The following is a 20,305-nucleotide window of genomic DNA, read 5'->3' as shown; positions in this document are numbered from 1 at the left end:
CACTTTATTTACCTCCTTCCAGAAGATCTTTTATTCTCCCGAAAATTTAATGATACTCTCTCACCCCAACTCTCATTTGCCCTCTTTTTCACCTCTTGCACCTTTCTCTTGACCTCCTGTCTCTTTCTTTTATACATCTCCCACTCAATTGCATTTTTTCCCTGCAAAAATCGTCCAAATGCCTCTCTCTTCTCTTTCACTAATAATCTTATTTCTTCATCCCACCACTCACTACTCTTTCTAATCAACCCACCTCCCACTCTGTCTCATGCCACAAGCATCTTTTGCGCAATCCATCACTGATTCCCTAAATATATCCCATTCCTCTCCCACTCCCCGTACTTCCATTGTTCTCACCTTTTTCCATTCTGTACTCAGTCTCTCCTGGTACTTCCTCACACAAGTCTCCTTCCCAAGCTCACTTACTCTCACCACCCTCTTCACCGCAACATTCACACTTCTTTTCTGAAAACCCATACAAATCTTCACCTTAGCCTCCACAGGATAATGATCAGATATCCCTCCAGTTGCACCTCTCAGCACATTAACATCCAAAAGTCTCTCTTTCGCGCGCCTGTCAATTAACACGTAATCCAATAACGCTCTCTGGCCATCTCTCCTACTTACATACGTATACTTATGTATATCTCGCTTTTTAAACCAGGTATTCCCAATCACCAATCCTTTTTCAGCACATAAATCTACAAGCTCTTCACCATTTCCATTTACAACACTGAACACCCCATGTATACCAATTATTCCCTCAACTGCCACATTACTCACCTTTGCATTCAAATCACCCATCACTATAACCCGGTCTTGTGCATCAAAACCACTAACACACTCATTCAGCTGCTCCCAAAATACTTGCCTCTCATGATCTTTCTTCTCATGCCCAGGTGCATATGCACCAATAATCACCCATCTCTCTCCATCAACTTTCAGTTTTACCCATATTAATCGAGAATTTACTTTCTTACATGCTATCACATATTCCCACAACTCCTGTTTCAGGAGTACTGCTACTCCTTCCCTTGCTCTTGTCCTCTCACTAACCCCTGACTTTACACCCAAGACATTCCCAAACCACTCTTCCCCTTTACCCTTGAACTTCGTTTCACTCAGAGCCAAAACATCCAGGTTCCTTTCCTCAAACATACTACCTATCTCTCCTTTTTTCACATCTTGGTTACATCCACACACATTTAGACACCCCAATCTGAGCCTTCGAGGAGGATAAGCACTCCCCCGCGTGACTCCTTCTTCTGTTTCCCCTTTTAGAAAGTTAAAATACAAGGAGGGGAGGGTTTCTGGCCCCCCGCTCCCGTCCCCTTTAGTCGCCTTCTACGACACGTGAGGAATGCGTGGGAAGTATTCTTTCTCCCCTATCCCTAGGGATAATATATATATATATATATATATATATATATATATATATATATATACAATGTTATTATTATCATTGTGCATAATTGCCGTTTCCCCCGTCAGCGAGGTAGCGCCCGGAAAAAGACGAAGAATGGCTCATCCACTCAGATACACATACATGTACATAAACGCCCACATACGCACATATACATTCATATACATACACATACACAGACATTACATATGTACACATGTTCATGCTTGCTTGCCTTCATCCTTTCCTGTCGCTACACCGCCCTACAGCAAAACAGCATCTCTATCTCTTGCTTCAGCAAGGTAGCGCCAGGAATGCAAGCAAAAGTTCCCGTAGTCTAAATCAGGTGCCTAGTCTATCAACAATCCCCTAGGGGTCAATGACCGTCTGGGATAGGAATGGACTGAATTCCGTGACCAATACTCGAACCTATGCGCTCGACGGCAGGGCCAGCCCATGAACGCGTCACGGTTAGCAACGCTAACCGCTACATATAAGCATATGTGTACTTACCTCACCAAAGGAGGTGGTGAGAAAGAGAAATAGTGTATTTAAGGAAAGCAAAAATGTGGGTGTATACATGGAGTAATGAGCTAAATGGTGGAAAATGGGAAAGGATCTGGGGAATGTTGTTGGAAAAAAAGAAATATGGTCAGGTGTCTGATAGATAGACGAAGGCAGTAACTGTTACACTGCATGAGGGAAAGGGAGTAAACAGGGGATTGTACGAGCAGAGGATAAAGTCTCAAAGGCTCACTTGACAAGGATAGAGGCTGATGGTCATAATATGTTGGGTCAAGGAGGGTAATCGGATTGTATAGACCAGTTGGTCGCATTCTGGTATGTAGTAATTGGGTTTGAAAGGGGAGAAAGGTGTGTATACAGCATCTATGGACAGCCATATGACGAGGTGAACAGCAAAATTCGTCGCGAGGTTCTGAGTCTATATACGGCGTGCATGTAAACAGAGACGAGCGTGCGCGAGACCTGAAATGAATGTGGTGTGACGTCACGGTGCTTATCCCATGTTTTATGCATGAGGCATTGATTGAAATGAGAGCAAGGCAGAAAGTATCTCTCTCTCTCTCTCTCTCTCTCTCTCTCTCTCTCTCTCTCTCTCTCTCATGCGTTACCACCTCTTTTGTGTGAGATGGAGACATTATCATCTGTATGCTGCAAGCTAGCAGCAGCCCATGTGTGGGTGAAGCAGAGAAAAAAAAAAGAGTTGTCTGAGCCAAAGGAGTGAAATTTAACAGCTACTGAAATGGCACTCCTTTGGCCCAGGGAGCTGTCTCACTTCTCTGTCTCACCCCATACGTGGGCTGCTGGCTGGCTCCCAGTCCACAAACATACGCTCTCTCCATCTGTCGCGTAAGATATGACAATAGATAACTGATGCAGAGAGAGAGAGAGAGAGAGAGAGAGAGAGAGAGAGAGAGAGAGAGAGAGACTGCATAGTTTCAGATGTCGTTATGGTAAAATATAACCATTTCCGCTCATTGTTTACAGACTCACCGTATAGTTTTTTCGGATGGTATATATATATATATATATATATATATATATATATATATATATATATATATATATATATATATATATATATATATATATATATATATATATATATATATAACTGCATATACATATATAGACATGTAAATATTCATACTTGCTCGCCCTCATCTGTTCTCGACGCAACCTCGCCCTCACAGGGAAAGCACAGATGCATGAAGGAAAAAGGAAAAGGATGGCATATACATTCTCTGTTTCCCCACACCCGATCGCCAACCCCTGCGTCAGCGAGGTAGCGGTAGGAAACGAAGAAAAATCATCCGCTCACATCAGTCATTAACTGTCATATGTAATGCATCGAAAACAGCCCCCTATCCACATCGAGGCCCCACAAACCTTTCCATGGTTTACCCCGAACGCTTCGCACGCTTCACCATCCATCGACGCCACGTCGACCCCAGTATACCACATCGTTTCAATTCTTTGTTTATCCCGTGCACTCACCCTCCCCCAGTGTCACACATACACCCATCGAAGACTACACTTACCTCTCCGTCAGGTAGAACTGGCCGACAACGTTGGTGAAGTTGAGCAGCTCACACAGAAAGAACTGGTAGGCGTACAGGTTGTGGCGGTGGAAGTTCCTGCCGAAGTAGTCGACGATGACCCTCACCCTCTCCTGCTTGAGGTCAGGCCTGAGGGCGGGCAGGTTGAGGACGTTCACCAGGCCCTTCACACGCCCGCCCTCCCAACACTTCCAGATGTAACGCGGCACGTAGAACATGCACGACTGCAACACCGTATGATTTGGTGAGCTGAGAGATCCAGCAGGAGTGGATGATACTACAGATGAATTACTTAAAAAAAGAAAAAACTGAGTGACTGTTTTTTGAGTGTGAAGTTAGGATTTCCACTGAATACACGGATCATAGTGAGGGGCCTGAGCACTGGCGGCATGTATAGTGCCGCTGCATAAAAGTACGGGGGAACAAAGACTAGAGACATAGTTGAAAGTAACTGGTAAGTTGTATGGGAAAGAAGTGACTGGTGATTGAGAAGGTGAAGGTACATATAAAGCATTAGACCAGGGTGGAACAGTCTGGTCTCAGGAACATGAAAGAGACTTGGCTCAGGACAGGAACAAGGAACACCCAGCAGGCAGAGGTCACCTCACAGGAAACGGTGGTTTAGGGGATGAGTCAGCCTGGCGGCGCCATTTGGGAACGAGGCAGCTCGGGGGAAATGTAGCATGGAGTAATACGAGATTAACTCCCATGTGAACGAAGGGAACCAACTGAGGTTACTAACCATGTTCACATAGGCGGCCGCCCCACTGCTACATACGTGACAAATGTTCCAAAATATAGACATCTGTATAGGAATGACATTATGATATATGTGGTATTTCGGAAACTTGGCTACATTGTAGAAACAAGAGATATTCAGCCAAATACGTGTACACCACCACCAATTTTACTTACCCTACCACTGTTTGATAAGGCCCATCTTGATCCTGCGTAAAAAAAAATGTTGTTGCTGTTGATAAAATACACTTCATTTTTTTGCAGATATAAAAAAATGTCGCAGAAAATATGTGTAGGATTCGTTTACAGGCTCCATGCACAGACGCCAGAGGAAAATGAGGCACTTCATGATCAGATAACAGAAATATCACTGATAACGAATCGAATCGATGACAGTGGAGGAAATTACCATACCATCATCTAAGTGAGGGGAAATCCCTTACTCGTAGCTCGGGGCGTATGGGCTTTACCCAAATCTGCCTAATATTGTCTTAATGCAATTAGATGTTAATTCTTCATGCGACGAGCATACTTTAAATCTAGTTCCAGCAACAAGCGTCCGAGGAAAAAAAATTGGTACAAGCGATCACCAACGAATCATTTTTGAGTTAACTTTCAACATTGCCTGGAATGTTGGTCTATTTAAAAAGGCTTTATATCATCGCCCGGAAGTATATATATATATATATATATATATATATATATATATATATATATATATATATATATATATATATATATATATTTTTTTTTTTTTTTTTATTTTGCTTTGTGGCTGTCTCCCGCGTTAGCGAGGTAGCGCAAGGAAACAGACGAAAGAATGGCCCAACCTACCCACATACACATGTATATACATACTCGTACACACACGCACATATACATACCTATACATCTCAATGTATACATATATATACACACAGAGACATATACATATATACACATGTACATAATTCATAGTCTGCCCTTATTATTCCCATCGCCACCTCGCCAAATATGGAATAACAACCCCTCCCCCTTTATATGTGTGCGTGGTAGCGTCAGGAAAAGACGACAAAGGCCCCATTCGTTCACACTCAGTCTCTAGCTGTCCTGTAATAATGCACCGAAACCACAGCTCCCTTTCCACATCCAGGCCCCACAGAACTTTCCATGGTTTACCCCAGACGCTTCACATGCCCTGGCTCAATCCATTGACAGCACGTCGACCCCGGTATACCACATCGTTCCAATTCACTCTATTCCTTGCTCGCCTTTCACCCTCCTGCATGTTCAGGCCCCGATCACTCAAAATCTTTTTCACTCCATCTTTCCACCTCCAATTTGGTCTCCCACTTCTCCTCGCTCCCTCGACCTCTGACATATATATCCTGTTGGTCAATATTTCCTCACTCATTCTTTCCATGTGACCAAACCATTTCAAAACACCCTCTTCTGCTCTCTCAACCACGCTCTTTTTATTTCCACACATCTCTCTTACCCTTTAATTACTTACTCGATCAAACCACCTCACACCACATATTGTCCTCAAACATCTCATTTCCAGCACATCCGCCCTCCTGCGCACAACTCTATCCATAGCCCACGCCTCCCAACCATACAGCATTGTTGGAACCACTACGCCTTCAAACATACCCAATTTTGCTTTCCGAGATAATGTTCTCGACTTCCAAACCTTCTTTAAGGCTCCCAGAATTTTCGCCCCCTCCCCCATCCTATGATTCACTTCCCCTTCCATGGTTCCCAGATATCTAAAACACTTCACTTCCTTCAGTTTTTCTCCATTCAAACTTACCTCCCAACTGACTTGACCCTCAACCCTACTGTACCTAATAACCTTGCTCTTATTCACATTTACTCGCAACTTTCTTCTTTCACACACTTTACCAAACTCAGTCACCAGCTTCTGCAGTTTCTCACATGAATCAGCCACCAGCGCTGTATCATCAGCGAACAACAACTGACTCACTTCCCAAACTTTCTCATCCACAACAGACTTCATACTTGCCCCTCTTTCCAAAACCCTTGCATTCACCTCCTTAACTACCCCATCCATAAACAAATTAAACAACCATGGAGACATCACACACCCCTGCCGTAAACCTACATTCACTGAGAACCAATCACTTTCCTCTCTTCCTACACGTACACATGCCTTACATCCTCGATAAAAACTTTTCACTGCTTCTAACAACTTGCCTCCCACACCATATATTCTTAATACCTTCCACAGAGCATCTCTATCATGTCTATCATATGCCTTCTCCAAATCCATAAATGCTACATACAAATCCATTTGCTTTTCTAAGTATTTCTCACATACATTCTTCAAAGCAAGCACCTGATCCACACATCCTCCACAACTTCTGAAACCACACTGCTATTCCCCAATCTGATGCTCTTTACATGTCTTCAACCTCTCAATCAATACCCTCCCATATAATTTCCCAGGAATACTCAATAAACTTATACCTCTGTAATTTGAGCACTCACCTTTGTCCCCTTTGCCTTTGTACAATGACACTATGCAAGCATTCCGCCAGTCCTCAGGCACCTCACCATGAATCATACATACATTAAATAACCTTACCAACCAGTCAACAATACAGTCATCCCCTTTGTTGATAAATTCCACTGCAGTGCCATGCAAACCCGCTACCTTGCCGGCTTTTATCTTCCGCAAAGCTTTTACTACCTCTTCTCTGTTTACCAAATCATCCTCCCTAACCCTCTCACTCTGCACAAAACCTCGACGAAAATACCCTAGATCTGCCACTCTATCATCAAACACATACAACAAACCTTCAAAATACTCACTCCATCTCCTTCTCACATCACCACTACTTGTAATCACCTCTCCATTAGCCCCCTTCACTGAAGTTCCCATTTGCTCCCTTGTCTTACGCACTTTGTTTACCTCCTTCCAGAACATCTTTTTATTCTCCCTAAAATTTAATGATACTCTCTCACCCCAACTCTCATTTGCCCTCTTTTTCACCTCTTGCACCTTTCTCTTGATCTGCCTCTTTCCTTTATACATCTCCCACTCATTTGCATTTTTTTCCCTGCAAAAATCGTCCAAATGGCTCTCTGTTCTCTTTCACTAATAATCTTATTTCTTCATTCCACCACTCACTACCCTTTCTAATCTGCCCACCTCCCACGCTTCTCATGCCACAAGCAAGCCATCACTGCTTCCTTAAATACATCCCATTCCTCCCCCACTCCCCTTACCTCCTTTGTTCTCACCTTTTTCCATTCTATACTCAGTCTCTTCTGGTACTTCCTCACACAAGTCTCCTTCCCAAGCTCACTTACTCTCACCACTCTCTTCACCCCACCATTCTCTCTTCTTTTCTGAAATCCTCTACAAATCTTCACCTTCGCCTCCACAAGATAATGATCAGACATCCCTCCTGTTGCACCTCTCAGCACATTAACATCCAACAATGATGTATGGTTGCGAGGCGTGGGCTATGGATAAAGTTGTGCGCAGTAGGGTGGATGTGCTGGAAATGAGATGTTTGAGGACAATATGTGGTGTGAGGTGGTTTGATCGAGTAAGTAATGTAAGGGTAAGAGAGATGTGTGGAAATAAAAAGAGCGTGGTTGAGAGAGCAGAAGAGGGTGTTTTGAAATGGTTTGGTCACATGGAGAAAATGAGTGAGGAAAGATTGACCAAGAGGATATATGTGTCAGAGGTGGAGGGAACGAGGAGAAGTGGGAGACCAAATTGGAGGTGGAAAGATGGAGTGAAAAAGATTTTGAGTGGTCGGGGCCTAAACATGCAGGAGGGTGAAAGGTGTGCAAGGAATAGAGTGAACTGGAACGATGTGGTATACCGGGGTCGACGTGCTGTCTATGGATTGAACCAGGGCATGTGAAGCATCTGGGATAAACCATGGAAAGTTCTGTGGGGCCTGGATGTGGAAAGGGAGGTGTGGTTTCGGTGCATTATTACATGACAGCAAGTGACTGAGTGTGAACGAATGTGGCCTTTGTTGTCTTTTCCTAGCGCTACCTCGCACTATTGATGGGGGAGGGGGATGTTATTCCATATGTGGCGGGGTGGCGATGGGAATAAATAAAGGCAGACAGTATGAATTGTATACATGTGTATATATGTATATGTCTGTGTGTGTATATATATGTGTACATTGAGATGTATAGGTATGTATATTTGCGTGTGTGTACGTGTATGTATATACATGTGTATGTGGGTGGGTTGGGCCATTCTTTCGTCTGTTTCCTTGCGGTACCTCGCTAACGCGGGAGACAGCGACAAAGCAAAATAGATAAATAAATAATATATTTTTGGGGCCTGGATGTGGAAAGGGAGCTGTGGTTTCGGGAATGTTTTGAGAGTAAAGTCAGGGGTTAATGGGAGGAAAATAGCAAGGGAAGGAGTAGCACTACTCTTGAAATAGGAGTGGTGGGGGTATGTGATAGAGTGTAACAAAGTAAACTCTAGGTTGATATGGGTAAAACTGAAAGTAGATGGAGAGAGGTGGATGATTATTGGTGCATATGCACCTGGGCATGAGAAAAAAGACCACGAGAGGCAAGTGTTTTGGGAGCAATTGAGTGAGTGTGTTAGTAGTTTTAATGCATGAGACCGGGTTATAGTGATGGGTAATTTGAATGAAAAGGTGAGTAATGTGGCAGTTGAGGGAATAATTCGTGTACATGGGGTGTTCGGTGTTGTAAATGGAAATGGTGAAGAGCCTGTAGATTTATGTGCTGAAAAAGGACAAGTGTAGAATGGAAAAATGTGAGAACACAGGACGTAAGGGGAGTGGGGGAGGAATGGGATGTGTTAGGGAAGCAGTGATGGCTTGCGCAAAAGATGATTGGAGCATGAGAAGCATGGGAAGTGGATAGTGAGTGGTGGGATGAAGCAGTAAGATTGTTAGTGAAATAGAAGAGACAGGCATTTGGACGATATTTGCAGGGAAATAGTGTAAATGACTGGGAGACTATATGGTGTGGGAGGTAAGTTGGTAGAAGCAGTGAAAAGTTTTTACCGAGGATGTTAAGGCGTTTGTACGTGTAGGAAGAGAGGAAAGTGATTCGTTCCCAGTGAATGTTGTTTTGCAGCAGGGGTATGTGATGTCTCCATGTTTGTTTAATTTGTTTATGGATGAGGTTGTTAGGGAGGTGAATGCAAGAGTTTTGGAGAGAGGGGCAAGTATGAAGTCTGTTGTCCATGAGAGGGCTTGGGAAGAGAGTCACTTGCTGTTCGCTGATGATACACATACCTTATATCCTCGATAAAGACTTTTCACTGCTTCTAACAACTTGCCCCCACACCATATAGTCTTAACACCTTCCAAAGAGCATCTCTATCAATTATCATATGCCTTCACCAGATCCCTAAATGCTACATACAAATCCATCTGTTTTTCTAAGTATTTCTCACATATATTCTTCAAAGTAAACACCTGATCCACACATCCTTTACCACCTGTGAAGCCACACTGCTCTTCCCCAATCTGATGCTCTGTACATGCCTTCACCTTCTCAGGCAATACCCTTCTATATAATTTCCCAGGAACACCCAACAAACGTATACCTCTGTAATTTGGACATTCACCTTTATCCTTTATGACTGGGAGATGCATAAGAGAAAGCGGCAGGAGGTGAAGAGAAAGGTGCAAGAGGTGAAAAAAAAGGGCAAATGCGAGTTGGGGTGAGAGAGTATCATTAGATTTTAGGGAGAATATATATATGCTTTGGCAGGAGGTACATAAAGTGCGAAAGACAAGAGAACAAATGGGAACATCGGTAAAGAGGCTAATGGGTAGGTAATAACAAGAAGTGGCGAAATGAGAATTAGATGGAGTGAGTATTTTAAAGGTTTATTGAATGTGTTTGATGATAGAGTGGCAGATATAGGATGTTTTGGTTGAGGTGGTGTGGAAAGTGAGAGGGTCAGGGACAATGGTTTGGTAAATAGAGAAGAGGTAGTGAAAGCTTTGCGGAAGATGAAAGTCGACAAGGCGGCGGGTTTGGATGGTACTGCAGTGGAATTTATTAAAAAAAGGGGATGGCTGTGTTGTTGATTGCTCGGTGAGGATATTCAATGTATGTATGGTTCATGGTGAAAGTGCCTGAGAATTGGCAGAATGCATGCATAATGCCATTGTACAAAGGCGAAGGGGATAAAGGTGAGTGTTCAAATTTCAGATGTATAAGGTTGCTGAATATTCCTGGGAAATTATATGGGAGGGTATTCATTGAGAGGGTGAAGGCATATACAGAGCATCAGATTGGGGAAGAGTAGTGTGATTTCAGAAGTGGGAGAGGATGTATCGATCAGGTGTTTGCTTTCAAGTATGTACGTGAGAAATACTTAAAAAAACAAATGGATTTGTATGTAGCATTTATGGATCTGGAGAAGGCATATGGTAGGGTGGACAGAGATGCTCTGTGGAAGTATTAAGACTATATGGTGTGGGAAGTAAGTTGCTAGAAGCAGTGCAAAGTTTTCATCGAGGACATAAGGCATGTGTACGAGTAGGAGGAGAGGTTAGTGATTCGGTTTGCGGCAGGGGTGCGTAATGTCTCCACGGTTGTTTAATTTGTTTATGGATGGGTTTGTTAGGGAGGTGAATGCAAGAGTTTTGGAGAGAGGGGCCAGTATGCAGTCTGTTTTGGATGACAGGGTTTGGGAAGAGAGTCAATTGTTGTTCGCTGATGATAGAACGCTGGTGGCTGATTCGAGTGAGAAACTGCAGAAGTTGGTGACCTGAGTTTGGTAAAGTGTGTGAAAGAAGAAAGCTGAGAGTAAATGTGAATAAGAGCAAGGATATTAGGTTCAGCAGGGTTGAGGGACAAGTGAATTGGGAGGTAAGTTTGAATGGAGAAAAACAGGAGGAAGTGAAGTGTTTTAGATATCTTGGAGTGGATTTGGCAGAGGATTGAACTATGAAAGCGGAAGTGAGTCACAGGGTGGGGAAGGGGCAAAGGTTCTGGGAACGTTGAAGGATGTGTGGAAGGCGAACACATTATCTCGGAAAGCAAAAATGGGTATGTTTGAAGGAATAGTGGTTCCAACAATGTTATATGGTTGAGAGGAGGGTAGATGTATTGGAAAGGAAATGTTTGAGGACAATAAATGGTGTGAGGTGGTTTGATCGAGTAAGTATTGAAAGGGTTAAGAGAGATGTCAGGTATTAAAAAGAATGTGGTTTAGAGAACAGAAGAGGATGTAATGAAATGGTTTGGTCACATGGTAAGAATGGGTGAGGAAAGATTGACAAACAGGATATATGTGTCAGAGCTGGAGGGAAATAGGAGAAGGGGAAGACCAAATTGGAGGTGGAAGGATGGAGTGAGAAAGATTTTGAGCGATCGGGGCCTGAACATACAGGAGGGTGAAAGGCGTGCAAGGAGTAGAGTGAATTGGAACGATGTGGTATACCGGGGTAGACGTGCTATCAATGAATTGAAATAGGGCATTTGAAGCGTCTACGATAAACCATGGAAAGTCTTGTGGGGCCTGGAAGTGGAAAAGGAGCTGTGGTTTCGGTGCATTACACTTGACAGCTAGAGACTGAGTGTGAACGAATGTGTTCTTTTCCTAGCGCTACCTCGCGCGTGCCTGAGGGGAAAGGGAAGGGGGGGGGGGGTGACATTTCATATGTGGCGGGGTGGCGACGGGATGGATGAAGCCAGCAAGTATGAATATGTACATGTGTGTATATGTATATGTATGTGTATGCATATGTTTGTATACGTTGAATTGTATAGGTATATATATGTGCGTGTGTGGGCGTTTATGTATATACATGTGTATGTGGTTGGGTTAAGCCATTCTTTTCTCTGTTTTCGTGCGCCACCTCGCTAACGCGGGAGACAGCGACTAAGTATAATAATGATAAATAGATAAATAGATAAATTAGTGATTGTCCAATGACATGTTTACCAAATGGCGTCCTATCTTCGTCTCTTCGATGTATATCAACTGACTGTTATATTTCTCTCTTGTGTCTCCCCTGATGATGTGATTATTACACAAAAGTGCACTTGGGAACTTTTCGTGTTTCATTTTCCCCGTGGACTCATAGGAATATATATATATATATATATATATATATATATATATATATATATATATATATATATATATATATATATATATATATAATTGTGTGTGTGTGTGTGTGTGTATTCATATTTGTTTAAGAGACACGTACATTTACGACATCTATGGAGGAGGCATGCTGCCTAGCACGTCCCCCACAGTGTACCGGCAGCATACGAATGGACAACAGAACACGGAACCCACGCTACACGGAGCAGTCAACAACGGCATTATGTCAATACGAAACCCCTCACTACTACCTCCGCTTGAAGGCAACAACTGCAATACTTCTGCTACAGAAACACCGAACGGGACTTTGTTTGACGAATCTACACACACACACACACACACACACACACACACACACACACACACACACACACACACACACATATATATATATATATATATATATATATATATATATATATATATATATATATATATATATATATATATATTGCTATGAGTCCACGGAGAGAATGAAATACGATTGTCCAAGACAGAAAACGAGCGTTCATAAACTTATCAGTTTACAAATTTTATCAACAATAAAGTTGTCTAATTTGTATTGACCATCACTAATATTAAGATTATAATTCTTTGTGTATTTGATAATAGAAGATTCAATGATATTTCTCGTGGTTAGAGTTAATAACTGAGATGGCATTACCCCATTCAGTACAATGATCATAGTTTTTAAAGTGATTAAACAAGGCATTTGATTCTTGTCCCGTTCTCATACTATATCTATGTTGCTTAAGTCTAACAGAAAGATCCTTACCAGTCTGCCCAACATAAAATTCATCACAATTCCCACATGGCACTTTATAGATTCATCCAAGAGAATTTTCTGGTGAATTCCTGATTAAATATTCTTTATAGTATTACTGTTGCTGAAGGCAACATTTACATTAAAGGAATTAAGCAACATGGGAAGTAAAGTGAAATTATTATCCAAAGGGAGAACTAAAAGAATCTTGGTGCTAACGGGAGGTTTGGGCTCAAATCTATAAAATGATTTCTTTGCTAACTTAGGGGATTTATCAATGAAAGATCTATGGTACTTTAGCTTAGATCCAATAGAATATATCTTCTCAAACTCATCAATAAACTCTGGACTGCAAATACGTAATGCCCTAAGGAACATAGATTGAAATGATAATTTAACTCTGTCATGCTGACATGAGTAATAATGGATATATGTGCATACATTAGTAGGTTTTCTGTATATGCTAAACTTAAACTTGTTTCCTTACCTATGGATCATGCAATCTGAAAATGGTAACATACAATTATTTCTATTTCCTACAGTAAATTTGATACAAGGTACTAAATTGTTAAGTAAGGGGAGCAATATTAGTAAATTTTCATTTGTTGGCCAAACACAAAGAACATCATCTACATACCGAAACCAAATTGCATTAGAAGGTAAGATATCCTTCAATAATTTTGCTCCAAATAATTCCATATAAAGATTACTTAGTACAGGTGAAAGAGAGTTACCCATTGCCATACCAAATTTTTGAGCATAATAATCTCCATTGAATTGAAATACACAGTCTTTTATACACAGTTCTATCAGTTTAATGAAAACAGATTTTAAAAACAGATTCTAAAAGGTCATCAACTGGAACTTTTGCGAAAAGTGAGGAAACATCAAAGCTAACTAGTTAGAAATCAAAATCAACATTGATATTGTTTAGCTCGTTGACTAAATCTACTTTGTTCATGATATTAGAATTAGATACTTTACCCACTAAAGGGCTTAATAAAGAAACTAACCATTTTGACAATTTATATGTGATGGAGCATACTGAACTCACTGTAGGTCTTGCTGGAAAATTCTGTTTATGTGTTTTCATAAGTCCATAGTATAAGAACGGGACAAGAATCAAATGACTTGTTTAATCACGTTAAAAACTATGATCATTGTATTGAATGGAGCAATGCCATCTCAGTTATCAACTCTAACTCTATTACCACGAGAAATATAACTGAATCTTCTGTTATCAAATACACAAAGAATTATAATCTTAATATTAGTGATGGTCTATACAAATTAGATAACTTTATTGTTGATAAAATTCGTAAAATGATAAGTTTATGAACTCTCGTTGTCTGTCTTGGACAATCGCATGTTTACCAAATGGCGTCCTAGCTTCGTCTCTTCGATGTATATCAACTGACTGCTATATTTCTTGTGTCTCCCCTGATGATGTGACTATTACACGAAAGTGCACTTGGGAACTTATCGTGTTTCATTTTCCCCGTGGACTCATAGGAATATCCTGATCACGCGCAAAATTGTGATCCTTTCTAACATGGATTCCACACGGCTCTTCTATTACCTCCCTACAAGCTGTCCTGGACTTTCTCCTTTCGTTACTGCTTTCTCCAAATCGTTAATCAAGGCCCACCAACTGAAGTTACGATCTGGATTCCTTAGGAAATGCCTTGATGAACAAGTGATGCCAAGATCTGTCCTACCTCAACGATTGTTGCAGCTGTCTGGTCGACCATTTGACCAATTCCAAAACATTATCTTAAAGAAACACGTTGAATTAAAGAAACTTGAAATAGAGGAGGCTTTTCGCATTACAAGAGAGAAGAAACGTACCTTTCAAATGGCAATACCGACATATTGGAAGAACTGGATGTTGGACTATTGCTATGATAGATTAAGGAATGAACGCAATAGGCTACAAATGACACTAAATTGTAAGTTGGAACATCTTATTAAAAACAGCGACTGGACTAAGAACACAAACCCATCTTTTGTGGTAAACCTGTCTAATAAACAACTAGATAAGAATTCCTTGTGTGCATTAGGCTATGGATTAAGTTTTGTGTGCTCTAACAGGGAAGCCAGCTGTATTGATGTCACAAAGTCTTTTTGTAATTTAGAGAAATACAGTAATTTAACTAATTATGAAATTAATATCTGTAAGAGTTTAGTGTATGCCAGTTTGTCAAAACCAGTGGAACCTGATTGCCCAAAAAGATTTATAAGAGCTATTAACACCTTAAAAAAAAGACAAGGATATACATATTACTATGGCAGATAAGGTTAACACTTGTGATTTTAGACAAAAGTAACTATTTATCTAAAATGAATGATCTTTTAAATGACACAGCATATTCAAAACTCAGTAGATATCCATTAGAAGCAGTTGATTCCCATTTCAATAAAGAAATGAAGTTGTTGTTGAAAGGTATTGGTTCTCTTACCAAAATTTGTCATCTTTGTCCCCGTCATTGCCATATATGGACTTATCAAAACACGTAAACAGAATCTTCCAGCAAGACCTATAGTGAGTTCAGTAGGCTCCATCACATATAAATTGTCAAAATGGTTAGTTTCTTTATTAAGCCCTTTAGTGCGTAAGGTATCAAATTCTAATATCATGAACAATGTAGATTTAGTCAACAAGCTAAACAATATCAATGTTAATTTTGATTTCAGACGAGGTAGCTTTGATGTTTCCTCACTTTTCACAAAAGTTCCAGTTGATGACCTTTTAGAATATTGACCTGTTTCAAAGTCTGGTTTCATTGAACTGATAAAATTGTTTATAAAAGACTGTTTATTTCAATTCAATGGATATTATTATGCTCAAAAATCTGGTATAGTAATGGGTAACCCTCTTTCACATGTACTAAGTAATCTTTGTATGGAATTTTTTGAAACAAAATTACTAAAGGATATCTCACCTCCTAATGCAATTTGGTTTAGGTATGTAGATGATGTTCTTTGTGTATGACCAACAAATGAAAATTTACTAATATTGCTCCCCTTACTTAACAATTTAGTACCTTCCATCAGATTTACTGTAGAAAATGAAAATAATGGTATGTTACCATTTTTAGATTGCATGATCCATAGGCAAGGAAACAAGTTTAAGTTTAGCATATACAGAAAACCTACCAATGTATGCTCGTCCTTTCTCCCCTATCCCTGGGGATAGGGGAGAAAGAATACTTCCCACGTATTCCCTGCGTGTCGTAGAAGGCGACTAAAAGGGAAGGGGGCGGGGGACTGGAAATCCTCCCCTCTCTTTTTTTTTTTTTTTCAATTTTCCAAAAGAAGGAACAGAGAAGGGGGCCGGGTGGGGATGTTCCCTCAGGGGTCCAGTCCTCTGTTCTTGGCGCTACCTCGCTGACGCGGGAAATGGCGAATAGCTTGAAAGAAAAAAAAAAAGGAAGATATATATATATATATATATATATATATATATATATATATATATATATATATATATATATATATATATATATATATATATATATATATATATATATAAATATATATATATATATATATATATATATATATATATATATATATATATATTTTTTTTTTTTTATACTTTGTCGCTGTCTCCCGCGTTTGCGAGGTAGCGCAAGGAAACAGACGAAAGAAATGGCCCAACCCCCATACACACGTACATACACACGTCCACACACGCAAATATACATACCTACACAGCTTTCCATGGTTTACCCCAGACGCTTCACATGCCTTGATTCAATCCACTGACAGCACGTCAACCCCTGTATACCACATCGCTCCAATTCACTCTATTCCTTGCCCTCCTTTCACCCTCCTGCATGTTCAGGCCCCGATCACACAAAATCTTTTTCACTCCATCTTTCCACCTCCAATTTGGTCTCCCTCTTCTCCTCGTTCCCTCCACCTCCGACACATATATCCTCTTGGTCAATCTTTCCTCACTCATTCTCTCCATGTGCCCAAACCATTTCAAAACACCCTCTTCTGCTCTCTCAACCACGCTCTTTTTATTTCCACACATCTCTCTTACCCTTACGTTACTTACTCGATCAAACCACCTCACACCACACATTGTCCTCAAACATCTCATTTCCAGCACATCCATCCTCCTGCGCACAACTCTATCCATAGCCCACGCCTCGCAACCATACAACATTGTTGGAACCACTATTCCTTCAAACATACCCATTTTTGCTTTCCGAGATATATATATATATTCATATATATATATATTTATCCCTGGGGATAGGGGAGAAAGAATACTTTCCACGTATTCCCTGCGTGTCGTAGAAGGCGACTAAAAGGGAAGGGAGCGGGGGGCTGGAAATCCTCCCCTCTCGTTTTTTTTTTAATTTTCCAAAAGAAGGAACAGAGAAGGGGGCCAGGTGAGGATATTCCCTCAAAGGCCCAGTCCTCTGTTCTTAACGCTACCTCGCTATCGCGGGAAATGGCGAATAGTATGAAAAAAAAAAAAAAAAAAAAAAAAAAATATATATATATATATATATATATATATATATATATATATATATATCTTTTTTCTCTCAAACTATTCGCCATTTCCCGCATTAGCGAGGTAGCGTTAAGAACAGATGACTGGGCCTTTGAGGGACTACCCTCACCTGGCCCAATTCTCTGTTCCTTCTTTTGGAAAATTGAAAAAAAAAAAAACGAGAGGGGAGGATTTCCAGCCCCCCGCTCCCTCCCCTTTTAGTCGCCTTCTACGACAGGCAGGGAATACGTGGGAAGTATTCTTGCTCCCCTATCCCCAGGGATATATATATATATATATATATATATATATATATATATATATATATATATATATATATATATATATATATATATACACACACATTAGCTTGTGCTGAAGCAGTGGCACTTGAAACTGGTTTGCTGCTCCATATGGCAACGCTCAGCATTAAAAGGAATATCATGATACGCCAAATAGACCAGACTCTGATTTACGCCAAGATTTGTAATGGCTGGACGGCGTATAAGGTCATGCATCTGGTGGTATTATAAATGTCGTGAGCTTGGAAGCGTCAGCCTGATGTAGAATATGAGGGTCTCTGGCGCGCATGATATACAGGGGAAAGGTGGATCGTGGAGGCTGACCTGGAGGTAGAGAGTGAGATTCAGTGCGACCGCTGTCCTGGAGGTAGAGAACAGGATGACATGGTGCACAAAAAATGTCCTGGGGGAAGGGAACAGGAGACTCGAGTGACCTGGAGGAAGAGAATGGGAGACCCGATTGACCTGGAGGAAGAGAACAGGAGACCTGAGTGACCTGGAGGAAGCGAATGGGAGACCCGAGTGACTTGGAGGAAGAGAATAGGAGACCCGAGTGACCTGGAGGAAGAGAATGGGAGACCCAAGGAAATAAAACCACATATGAAGAATATGGCGACCCAAAAGAGGAGAAAATGAGCCTAGTGTTAAGAATGGACCTGGAAGTTAAGGACGAGGCATGGACATCTGACTGGAGGCTGAGGATGTCTTGGACGTCAAGAATGACCTGGAGGATGAGGAAGAAGTTTGTATATCAAGACTGACCTGGAGGATGAGGATGTCTTGGGCATCAAGACTCACCTGGAGGACGAGGCCATGTGGACTCACCTGGAGGACGAGGCCTTGTGGACTCACCTGGAGGACGAGGCCATGTGGACTCACCTGGAGGACGAGGCCTTGTGGACTCACCTGGAGGACGAGGCCATGTGGACTCACCTGGAGGACGAGGCCATGTGGACTCACCTGGAGGAAGAGCACAAGGGCGACCCACTGGTAGTACTTGTGGTGCCTGATGACGTACTGGTGGCTCTCGTCGTCCACCAGCGGCGCGATATAATTCGCGACGCCAGGGTGGGCCACCTCTTCCCCTACCAGTGCACCAGCCAGCGCCGGCACCGTGTACGTCGACTGGATCCAGCAGAACATGTCGATCGTACGGCTGTTGATCTGATCCACGATGCAGTCGATGGGGTCACCGAAGTACTGCTTGCAGCTTACGAGCAGGCTGAGCGCCACCAGGACGACCCTCGTCACCCGGTAGTGAAGAGCGAATATCACATTGTCTATCCGGATCTGCTCGAACTTTAGCAGATGCTTGACGGAGAAAAAGACGTCCAGCATTTCGCCGGCCACACCAAACACCTGGGCGTGTGTGGAGAGGCAAGAGAGAGAGATCCCGCACGGTGAGTCCGCTTCCCAGCACAGTCACAGCCACACTCCTCACCTCCGCCGCCTCCAACACTCACCCAGCAGCACCCGGGCCTGTTCTGCTGTGCAACGGGTCCTCCAGCCCAGCTACCACCTGCCTTGCTCTGTCTCATTCACAAAGTTGGTAACACGATATCAAAAGCCTCTCCACACCTAGTGCCCACGGGAAAAAGGCTATGGGTATCTTATTCTATGGCCACCGATGCGATGAAGTCAGCGACGAGCAAGGATGTGTTGGCTGCGAGCGTGGGCGGCGGCGTGCGTGAGCGGGAAGAGGACGAGGATAGGCTGCCTTTGTGGGCGGGAGGAGGAGGAAGATGAAGTGCGTAAGCGGCGAAGTATGTGATCCCGCAAGGTGGGAATGCTTGTGTGAGCCGTAGCGGATGTGTGAGGGCGTAGGTGTGTGGGTGGGTTCCCTCCTCCCATCCTGGTAGATAACACCCTCACCTTCCCACTCAATCTCTGCGACTCTGATTCACAGTCGCCATCCTACGCGGCCCTTCCTACCCCTCCTACACCAAGTTCATCTCCCACCTTCGCCCTCCACCAGCCATGTCCATGTTGCTCCCCTGTCACCTTCCAGCCACTCCCTTAAAACCCTCCTGTCCCTTTCCCTCTCCCATACGGTCTACATGTTTCTCCCTCGTGACCTTCCCATCTCTTCCCTTCCATGTGACCTTCCCTCTACATCCATGCTATGATCTCATTCCCGTCTCGCGGCTCTGTGACCTTTCTGCGGGCTCTCCTCCTCCCTCACCCCGTGACCTTTCTCGCTGTTAAGAGTGGGAACTCAAGCACGGGGCTCCGGGAGTGGCAATCCCAGCACTGAGCACCGGACTAGCAACGCAAACACAGAGCATCGGGTGTGTGTGTGTGTGTGTGTGTGTGTGTGTGTGTGTGTGTGTGTTATTACCTATTTCGTAATAACTATCTTCGGATTTCCTCTACGACCAAACAACCTCTGAATGCTGTCTGTCTTCACAATTCCT

At 42.3% G+C, this 20,305-nt stretch overlaps 1 protein-coding gene across 2 annotated transcripts in view; it reads right to left on the bottom strand.

Annotated features, from left to right (window-relative positions):
- The window catches only part of LOC139747911 (innexin inx2-like), a 42,141-nt gene extending 22,182 nt beyond the window's left edge, over window positions 1–19,959 (bottom strand). Inside the window, exons 1-2 of one of the 2 annotated variants that reach the window (XM_071660375.1) lie at window positions 18,852–19,959; window positions 3,466–3,707 (exon numbers count right to left, since the gene is read on the bottom strand). In XM_071660375.1, the coding sequence (XP_071516476.1) occupies window positions 3,466–3,707; window positions 18,852–19,229 (620 nt within the window). In that variant the 5' untranslated portion in view covers window positions 19,230–19,959. The remainder of the gene's footprint in view (window positions 1–3,465; window positions 3,708–18,851) is intronic. The other variant, XM_071660376.1, reaches the window with a different exon arrangement.
- Between the last annotated feature and the right edge of the window lie 346 nt (window positions 19,960–20,305).

The sequence above is a fragment of the Panulirus ornatus genome, chromosome 71 (assembly GCF_036320965.1).
Source record: "Panulirus ornatus isolate Po-2019 chromosome 71, ASM3632096v1, whole genome shotgun sequence".
NCBI lineage: Eukaryota > Metazoa > Arthropoda > Malacostraca > Decapoda > Palinuridae > Panulirus > Panulirus ornatus.
Note: the sequence above shows the minus strand (reverse complement) of the source record. Positions and strands in the feature narration are given on the sequence as shown.